Source organism: Drosophila teissieri, chromosome X (assembly GCF_016746235.2).
Source record: "Drosophila teissieri strain GT53w chromosome X, Prin_Dtei_1.1, whole genome shotgun sequence".
Lineage (NCBI taxonomy): Eukaryota > Metazoa > Arthropoda > Insecta > Diptera > Drosophilidae > Drosophila > Drosophila teissieri.
The window spans coordinates 10367485-10378030 of record NC_053034.1 but is presented as its reverse complement, the minus strand read 5'-3'; the positions used below and the strand labels follow the sequence as shown (position 1 = coordinate 10378030).

Below are 10546 nucleotides of genomic sequence, written 5' to 3'. Positions count from 1 at the left end.
ATGAACGTATGTATAAGTTGACATTCATGTCAAGTCTGCGAGTGAAATAAATGCGAAATATTTCTTGTTCATATTCAATTTTCCCCATCAATACAAATATTTTAATGGTTTTTTTGCATTTATTACAACCCATTTATTAATGCCCATGTATAATTAATCGCATTTTATATCGCACACAAATTAATAGCAGCCACTTAATCTAAACTCTCCCTGATTTCATATTCACACTTTGACCCATCTGATTAATCCGATTTTCCATCGCCATTCGCTCCGCTGACTCTCCGCATTCAGCTGTTGCTGCTCCCCGAGGTCTCCAAGGTGGCATCGGTGTCCTCTCACCTCGGCAGTAATCCGAATCCGAATCCGGTATCCGTTATCCGGAATCCAGAGTCCGGAATATGGAATTCCCATGGCCATATCATCTCAACTCAACTCAACTCAACTCAACTCAACTACTCAGCCAACAGAAACCCATCCTCGTCCGTGGAGAATCCGGCGTGTCAGCCGACATTTCCCACCGGGGGGATAGTTTCCTGCTTTGCTGCCACGCGCAACTTGACGGGGGATTTTCGGTAAACATTTTTGGCCAACGAGCTAAGCTCCCCATTGAATATTTAATTAGGCAAATTATGGCGTGGCCAAAAAGGATTGCCATCCGAGTTGCCCCGGCAGCTGGCCAAAGAAACAGCCCAACAAAAAGTAAAAAAATAAAAATAATAATAAAGAAAACGACGCTCAGGTTGCCAGGACTCAGTTGTGTTGGATCAATAGCAACCATGGCGTGGCATAGGTATCCATGTCCACTTCCACTTCCACTTGCGCCGGAGGACTGCTCGGGATAAGATGGTAGGCCAAGGGTCAAATGCCCAGCTTAGTGCTGATGAAGATGCTAATTACCATAATGATGACGACGGTGCAAATTATCCCAACAACAGCCGCCCAAAAAGAAGCTCTCGAAGAAGGAGAAGGCCCGCCTGGAGGCCGAGCAGGCCGAGCTCATGCGTATTGAAATGGAGAAGGAGAAGTGAGTACCAACCACAAATAATTCTATGAAAGGAAACTTTCACTCACTTTTCTATCAAAGCTTAAGAGCTCTGCTGGGCAAGCCATATACAAGTATTCAATATAATTACCTTCTATAATAATTAACCTAACCCACTGATGAAAACCAATCCGTGCCCCTGCAGACTCAAGAAGCTGGAGGAGGCGCGTCAGCGGAAGAAGCTGGAGATGGAGCAGGCCAAGCATCGCCAGCAACAGGAGGTGGCGGAGAACCGCCAGAGGAGGGCCCAGCTCAAGGACAGCATGTTCTTCTTCGACGCGGTGCGCACGGCCATCGAGGCCATCAAGGATGGCGAGCGCCACGAGCGGGATTGGGAGAAGTTCATGCGCTGCAATGGCCTGCCAAATGCGGCCAGTCCGAGTGACTTGAGGAAGTACATCCACCAGTGGCACACGGACATTGCCAAGCGGCATCTGGAGTCCAGGAACTGGCTACTGCGCACCGATGAGCGCACGCTGCTCACCCAGGATGCCCAGGTGCCGGATCTCACGAGGATCTCGCTGCGCCAACAGCAGGGCCGATTGGGCGACATCTACGCACAGAGGATTAAGGAGGTTTTGGGGGTAACACTCTACCATTTCACTAATTTACAAGGGTAACGTAACGCATATATCCTAGATCCTCAACGAGTTGGACGAAATGCTGCCGTTCAAACAGAAATCCGCGCTAATTGCCGCCGATCTGGTGAAGCTCAAGACCGAAATGAGGGTGTTCCTCAAACAGCATTTGGACGAGTTCACCTACAAGACCATGTCGCACATCGAGAGGGATATGGAGTAAGCACATTCCATCTCCTGCAATTTACTAATACAAATCATCATTATCATCTTGCAGAATCGATAGACCCGGTGTGTCAAAGCACATTTACAGCTCGGATGTATTTCAGAGTTTCGTGTGGACCTTTTCGAAGGATGCTCAAATGTAATCTTTAAAGCTGAGAATATATAACAATAATCTGCATGTGTTTTGTATCCACCCAGTGCTCTCAACCCAAAAGCGCGAATTGGCGAACAGTCGGCGCACAACGAGATCGATTTTCCCACCATCGAGATGCAAATCTCACTGCCGCCCACAGTCTACTTGCAGAGTTCAGCTTTGCGGGGACTCTGGCTGAACTACGATCACTTCAGTGACTACTGCGGCAGTTACTGCTTGAAACATGCGCGATCTGCCAATGCCAGTAAGCATTATAGCACAGTGTTACACACAGAATTTAAATCTGATTCGATCTGATTTGCAGATATCCTGCGGCAAACGAAGCGCGAGTGGCGCAAGCGCAAGGAGATCCTGCAGGCGATGCTGGACGAGTGTGGCCGGGAGATACCACTATCGGAGCTGGAGCAGCTCACCCAGGACCAGCACTCGGCCAGCTCGCAGCCGCCAAGGGAGCGCACCTACGACGTGGACAAGCTGTATGCGGAGTACGAGGATGAGCTGAGCAAGGCCCATCGCAGGGCCATTGGACCGGAGGCCTACGGAATGCTGGAGACGGACGTGAATCTGCGCAAGTACCGCATCATTGGCGGTGTCTACTGCATCGACTTTCTCGAGACTCCGCAGCAGGATAAGCAGCTCAATGCCCGATCCTTTATTCGCACCAGTTGAGCATTGCATAATTAAAGTCAACTCCCTTACTATTGAGTTACCTTCTCCACCACTTGCAGTCACTTCGGCCAACAGTTTGGTGCACAAGGAGTACTACCAGACGTACAAGCCACCACCGCCGGTTTTGCCGGGCGTGCGACGATTGCCCGAGGAGATTGAAGCTGAGATGCGAATGATTGAAGCCGCACTGGATAAGCTGGCACTGGTCACCTTGCAGTGAGTATTGCTGCTAACCCAACAAACAAACCCATTCCATTTCGAATCGATGTTAATCCCAAAAGATTGCCGGACTCGGTGATTTGGTTTGAGCCACCTGTGGCCTGTCGCTGGGAAACCAATGTGGAGACCCTGGAAATGGAGCTGGCCGATGGCATGAAGCCGGAGGCAAAGCAGCCACATGCCGGGCCAGATGGGGAGGCGGCTGCCACCACAGCCACGCCCACCGAGGCCACACCCCTCTCCACACACGCCCAGCCCAGTCCCCTGAAGAGCTCGCCCCGCTGCCCGGCCCGCATGCGTTCCCAGAAATCGGACATGGGCGGCGGCGAGTCCCGGCAGCAGGTGCTCCGTGAAATCAACGACTTTGATCTGCGTGCCATACCCAGCGACGTGGACCTGTACGGCCTGGTCAAGGACTTTGTGGTGCCACGTTTGCCACAGGGCTTCTGCGTTCGCCTGGAGCAATCGACGCCGGTGCTGTCCACAGGGCTGAGGCAACGAAAAGTGATGTTCCTGGCGCGACAGGCCCACATCCGATTGGGTCAGGGCAAGGAACAGATGACGGATGATCAACTGGAAATACCCAAGGAACTGCAGAAGCTGCAGCTCAACTGCCAGCCGGGTCTGGGTGCTGAGTTCCTGGACACCGAGGAGCCGGCAGAGATGTTCCCGCCGCTGTGCTTCGATAAGCTCCTCAAGTTCCGACAAATGGCGCCACGTTCCCGGGCACCGGCCCACCTGCAGGGCTACCTGTTTTCCCAGCTAATCGAGGACATGGATCGATTGTGGCGTCTGCAGCTGCCCAGGGATCAGCAGGAGGAGCTCATCCAGCAGATATCCGAGCAGCTTTCGCCCACTGCCTCGCGTACGAGTGATCCAGGTGAGAAGGATCCCCGGGAGGTGGACAACGATGGGGAGCTGGCAGAGAGCATGCAACCACTTAGCCAGGAGCTGGTGGATGTGCTGCAACCGGCCGCCGCAGCCGCCGCTTTCGCTTACTACACGGGCATCTCCTTTGTGCGAGACTCACAGCTGCCGGCGGAAGCGGATCCAGAGGCCTCGGCCAAACGCTCCAACAGCATGGACAGCAGCGAGGACGACGACGACGATGTGGACAGCCTGGTGGAGCTGCTCGAGGGAGCCTCCACGGCGGCCAACACGCTGCACGACCTGCTGGGTCCGGTGACGAACAGTCAGGACAACAGCGACAGCGAAAGGTATATACCCTACAATTTATATGTGGGGGGTATGTCTGTGGGGTTGACAGATTGATCGATCTGAGTGCTGCCGTTCAATGATTGAGCGGGAAATTGAAATCCTTGGAAACAGCACCTGCAGTGCAGTGGCGTATTTTTATACGATTTAATTTAAATAGCAAATTTCTATAGCAAACAGAAGATGAGCAATGTGGCTGCCATAACGCAGGGCAAGTGGAGCACCCGCGATGTCCACGACACCAAGTTCAACGAGGACAAGCTCTCCATACAGTTTCGCACGGGCAGATTGGGTAGGATATGCAGTACGCAGGACATAACAAATATCCTTTTTATCCATCCAAATTAACAGGTATTTTCGGATTTGCCTTGAATAAGTACAGCAACATGCCCTATCAAACTTGGGACCTGCGACCAGATATGAAAAAGTATAACTATAAACTTTATAACTATAATTAACTATCATAAAACTGTTACATTTTCTAGTCCCGGCACCATCATCTTCAGTTTCACGGCCTCACTAATCAGTCTGGACATGACGATAACCAAATCGGGCTACACGGTGAATAATTTCCAGGGTGGCAGCACGCAGGGCATCACCGATATGATTGGCAAAACACTATCGCTGGCGGAACTGAAGGCCACCCTGATACTGTCCGCCGTGGACATTTTCCCGGACGAGGACGCCTTCTGCTACACGGAGGGTTCCTGCGAGAAGAACTACGTGATGGAGATGCACTGCTATGCCTGCCTGTCCACCATGGCCCAGTCGCACAACTTCAGCTGGTCACGTTGGAATCTGTTGGCCGGATCCCGCACTGCTGTGCTGCTGGTTCGCGAGCTAATCGAGGGTAAGAAGGTGCCATACTACTCAACTCTATTGGTCACCCCACTGAAGACGTCGATAATCGATTGTACGGAGGTATCGGCCAGTTTCAATGCCGTGGGTATACCGGGTATGGAATATTACGCCGATCTGTATCAACTATCCCAGGCTCATGCTCAGCCTGGGAGTCTGGAGAAACAGAAGACCATGAGTCCCGTGCTCAGGGACAATGTGGCCAAGATTTTGATGGCCATTCGACCGCTCAGCTTGTGTTGATCTAAGCTAAATACATTAATAAATGCATACACCTGTATAATAGCATTTACAATGCTAATGGTCTTGTACAAAAGCTTTGGGACTTGACTTGAAATTTGTTATGCAGACCATATCGATAATTCAGCTTTTTATCCACTTAGGAATAGCGCTTAGCCACAAAGGAATCATCAATCTCCACTGAAATTGTCTCCCCCTCCAATTATAATACATTTCCATTGTCATCAGTTTGTCGCTTCCCTTATGGACCCTTCTTATATGTATGCCGCCCATTAGTCCCCATTCTTAGTCCCCCCCCCCAAACTCACACATATATTATATATATTTGTATATATATATATATATACTACGGTTCAAAGGGAGGACAATTAACATATTCACTGCGAGCTTATCCTTTAATGCTCGCCTGGGCCTCTTGCCATTTTTTCACTTTGCCCGTCATTCCCTTTTCGGCCCCAGGCGAAAGAGGAAGAAGCGGTTAAGGAGCAGGAAGAGATGAAAATAGCCGAGCACAACGGCCATCAAATACCCTCGAAGTTCGAAAACTCATGTATTGCTTTTCATAAAACAAAATAGAAGCAAAAATATGTTAAAGAAAATACTATAAACCTAAATTACAATTTACTATAAACTAGAATTTCAAAATTCCCATTAAAAGTATCTTTTCAGTTCATACATTTCCACAAATTTCCTATTCCCTTTAACAGCACAACTGTCGCGTAGCAGAAGAATAAGAAGCAAAGCGGCCACACTGCGTATACGCAACTTGCGTGTGGGGGGCTGTTATGTTTTTTTTTCCTTCACTTTTTTGGAGGCTGGGGGTAAACTTCCCGCTTATTGTGGCCGCCAGTGAAGGTCGCACAGCGCAATTGGCGCCAAGCTGTCTGACAACTGCGTCAACTGAAATGCCCCCCCCCCCCCCCCCCTTCTCCCCCTCCACACCTCCTTCTCGTCTTTCCATTCCCGCCCCTTATTCAGCTGTCGTTTGTTTTGTTAATGAGCAAGTCCGCCCCGAACCCCCCGATGCCCCGCCAACAGCGCCGTTTTCCATATGCATAAATAAATAATTAACAAGAGAGAATGCTATAGTCGAGTTCCCCGACTATCTGATACCCGTTACTCAGCTAGTGGAAGTGCGAAGGAGAGTCTTCAGCACTGACAGTTTTTGGCGGTTTGTGGGCGCAAGAGTGGGCGTGGCAAAAAGTTTTTTGGCAAATCGTTAGAAATTTACAAGACTAATACAAAAATTAAAAAATATCAAAACATTTTTCAAAAGTGTGGGCGTGGCAGTTTTGGGCGGTTTGTGGGCGTTAGAGTGGGCGTGGCAAAAAGTTGTTTGGCAAATCGATAGAAATGTACAAGACTAATACAAAAATGAAAAAATACTAGAACCTTTTTCAAAAGTGTGGGCGTGGCAGTTTTTGGCGGTCTGTGGGCGTTAGAGTGGGCGTGGCAAAAAGTTTTTTGGCAAATCGATAGAAATTTACAAGACTAATACAAAAATTAAAAAATATCAAAACCTTTTTCAAAAGTGTGGGCGTGGCAGTTTTTGGCGGTTTGTGGGCGTTAGAGTGGGCGTGGCAACATGAATCGACAAACTTGCGCTGCGTCTATGTGCCTGGAGTCTGTATTCTTAATCTCAACTTTCTACCTTTTGTAGTTTCTGAGATCTCGACGTTCATACGGACAGACGGACAGACGGACAGACGGACAGACAGACGGACGGACAGACGGACATGGCCAGATCGACTCGGCTACTGATCCTGATCAAGAATATATATACTTTATATGGTCGGAAACGCTTCCTTCTGCCTGTTACATACTTTTCAACGAATCTAGTATACCCTTTTACTCTACGAGTAACGGGTATAAAAAGTATTTGTCTTTACTAAATTCAATTGAATGCGAGCTGGGAATTCAGGGCGGCTGTTGGGTAGGCGTATTCAATTAAGAATTATGTAGTACTCTAAAAACGCCATGAAAACATTTAAATTTAATGTTATCTCTTTTTTGGAACTTATAAAGTGCCTTTAAATCATTTATTATATTTCTTGTTGTCATTTTTAGAATTTTTTATTTTATTTTCTAATAATTATGCATTTGTAAAGAGTACCTTTTGTAACCGCCATTGCCGTTTAACCTTTTCTCATAACCGTTGAACCCCTGACAGATGTGTGTGCAGCATTTGCGGTTTTGTTTTTCGGGCTGTTGTGCAACAACAAGGATGGTAAGCCACACGGATTTGCAGCCCACCTTTCAGCTGCATGCCCTGCGATCCTTTGGCCTAATCGCATATGAATTACCGTTGATGTGGCAGCTTTTGATTTTTTGTGGATGTGGTGGGGTGGTCGGAAGGCAAGTGTGAACTTTGTTTCCGTTTCCGGTTTCGACACCTGCAAACGATGCCCGTTTCCCGTGTTCCGCTTTTCGTTAACCGCACATACACCTGTCGGATGCCCGCTGAACTTGTATGTACATATGTATGTATGTATGTGCTCCCCATTTGTTCCAATTGGCTACACTAATTTGGGTTGTAAACATTTGTTTGGCTTGTCTAAACAGTTTTTCTGCATAAATTAAATATTTTCCACCATTTGCAGTACTATCTGTGCGATCTCATGACCATTTTCGGGTTTTATTTATTTCGATGCCCGGCATTTTCCACGTCGCATCCATTTGCCTGGCATATTACATGTGTTAGGTGCAGAGCATAACTATGCAAATGTTCTACTGTGAGCGTGGGTGTGTGCGTTAATAATGTTGGTGCTTTAATCAAGACTGAAATTCTTGTTACCTGGCTACAACAATAAATCTGGTTTTTCGTTTCGTTTTATTTTATTTTACTTCTTTACTTGTATTTTTCTGCACAATCTTAACAACTGAGCGCATGTGTTGGTGTGCGACTTTAATGCTCTGCTTTTGTAGCACACATACGAGGACATGCCATTAAATCCGCAGGCGGCGCACAAAAGTATGCTACGTAATTTAAGTTAATAGCCGACTCGCACACGCACACAGACAAAAGACGCGAAAGAGAGAGAGGGAGAGAGGGAGAGAGCGAGAGACACACACATACACACGCACGCATTCAGAGCTTCGCGTCTGTTCAAATTACAATTCATTATGTACAGGTGGCGAGCGAGTGAGTGTGTGCACACGGTGAGTATGTGCACTGGAATATCCAGCTTAGTCCTTCATTTAATCACAGAAGACATGGAGCATTGATTAGGACGCTCTCTTTTAAATGATTAAAAGAAACAATGCTACTATTTCGATCGAATTTCTCTTCCTAAAATCAGTTGGAATACAAATTTGATGCATATTTGAATGTCTTTACCCGTACTCCGACTGTAATCTTCAGCTACAGCCTTTATTCCCAGTGTATTTGTGCGATCTGACTGAGATGGAGCATTGTCAGGCAGCGGGGTTATGACGCAGGCAGGCTTTAAGCCCCGACAGAGACGCGGCAGAGGCTGCGGCAGAGACTTCCGCATGCGACACTTCAAATGTCGCTGCTTCTGCTCCTGCTGCTCCTTGCCACTGCTTGCCTTGATTACACTTGCAGGACACTTCAGCTGCAGAGTAAAAATTGTTGCATGGAAAAGTAACTCCTCCACATTGCACACTAAAGACGGATGCCTTTCCCACTTTTAACGATATCCTTGAATTCGTGTCAGTTGCCAATCCCTTTAAACCAAATATATATCATGTTGTAACCTTTCAACTGGCCATTTAACTAGTGTTTTAAAATCACAAAAAAATTACACCATTAATTGCTTGGGAACCAGAAAATATGAATAGTTTACTTACAACTCACTTTTAGCTTTAAGACCTAGAAGCTGTTAACCCCTTTTATGAAATATTAAACTAGCTAGACTAGGAACTGTTTATAAAAGAAATATGTAGTGTAGCAATCCAGTTGCTCTGGCATTCTGCATAGATCCTATATTTTTTGCATTGTGTTTCAGCAATTTGCGTCAAATTTCGAGTTTAAGTGTCAATTACAGCTACAAAAACCGCGCGAGACGTGTCAGAAAAAAATATGACAAATGATAGAGCGAGATGGAGATGCCGCTTTGCACTTCTCGTCCACCTTTCATCGAGGGTGCACAAGAGGAAGAGGGAGCTAGTCACCTACGTGCTTGTCAAGTTGACAGCCTTCTTTTTTCCTGCTCCTCGTCTTTTCTTGTTTCCTCCTTTTTTTGCCTCCTTTGGTTTCGTTTCGTTTTTAACCTCAATTTACAACGTCTCTGATGCTGGGCAGGTGTGCCTTGAAATCTATATATATGTGTTAGTCTGAATGTGTGTGTGTGTGTGTGTGTTTTGGTGTGTTTAAAATTTGACTTGCTCGAGTCCTTTGCCCAGCTCCTTGCCCCTCCCCCTCCACCTCCTCCAGTGGCCCTTTTCTGCCCTTTTCTTCACTTGTGACAGCGACGACTTTTGACTTTCTGCGCTGGCATTTTGACACAGTTGATTACAGCGCCACCTAGCGGCCGTCGCGCGCTCCTCGCGGCATGTGTGTGCGAGCGAGATGGCGAACGGCAGCGGCAGTAGCAGCGGCAGCAGCAGCAGCAGCAGCAGCGGCAGAGGCAATATTTATGCAAATGGCCCAGAGACATGTTCCCTCTCGCTCGCTCGAAAGTTTGTCATTCATTTCGGTTCCTGCACATGCATGCAAACACATGTCCTCGCACGCACACACACACACCAAGGCACACGCTGGAGCGAGATAGCAAGTGAGATGCATATGCGGTGTCCTAAGAGCATTATTCCGCATGAGCTACCAAATTGCATTCCGAAATTTATGTATTTCATTTGAATTGAGTTCAGCTTTCGGCTTTAATCAGCGGGTGCGAAATTGAAAGAGTTGCTGCTTCTAAGCCATACCCTCTTAAATAGCAATTTATAACCCAATCGAAATTTATAACGCAAAGTTGCACCTATTTGTGTGGATTGTTGCTAGTTGGTTGAAATTAAGCACCTCATTTATTTATCACCTAACGTGCATGAAATCGCAACAACTAAATTATCAAAACTATACAGACACAATTAAAAAGCGGTTTTCTTATTGAAAACAAAGGGTTTGCGATGCGTCGCTAAAACTGCTCTTTTCATATATCAATGAAAAGGTTGCTTGCCAAAAATTGGGTTCGAAAATTTGCTCTGAAAGTTTGGTGAGCATTTTAAACTTGTTTCCAATTGAATTCGAACGTGACAGCAGCTCTCTGGAGTTTGGGCGACTTTATCGACTATATCTAAGCACTTGTGCACGGCATCAATATTTCATGGGGGCTCTCCATTCGCTACCAGACTTAATTTAAGAGTATGGTCGAATTTCAGGCTTTC

General features: G+C 47.1%; 1 protein-coding gene across 1 annotated transcript; it reads left to right on the top strand.

The window, feature by feature from the left end:
- Positions 1-5203, top strand: LOC122624151 (dynein axonemal intermediate chain 7 homolog). The gene is made up of 12 exons (XM_043803594.1): positions 1-6; positions 936-1024; positions 1188-1626; positions 1682-1839; positions 1898-1984; positions 2044-2243; positions 2304-2663; positions 2728-2884; positions 2950-4104; positions 4276-4394; positions 4454-4529; positions 4588-5203. Exons 1-12 carry the CDS (start codon positions 1-3, stop codon positions 5201-5203), a joined length of 3462 nt encoding a protein of 1153 aa, XP_043659529.1.
- The last annotated feature ends 5343 nt before the right edge of the window (positions 5204-10546 follow it).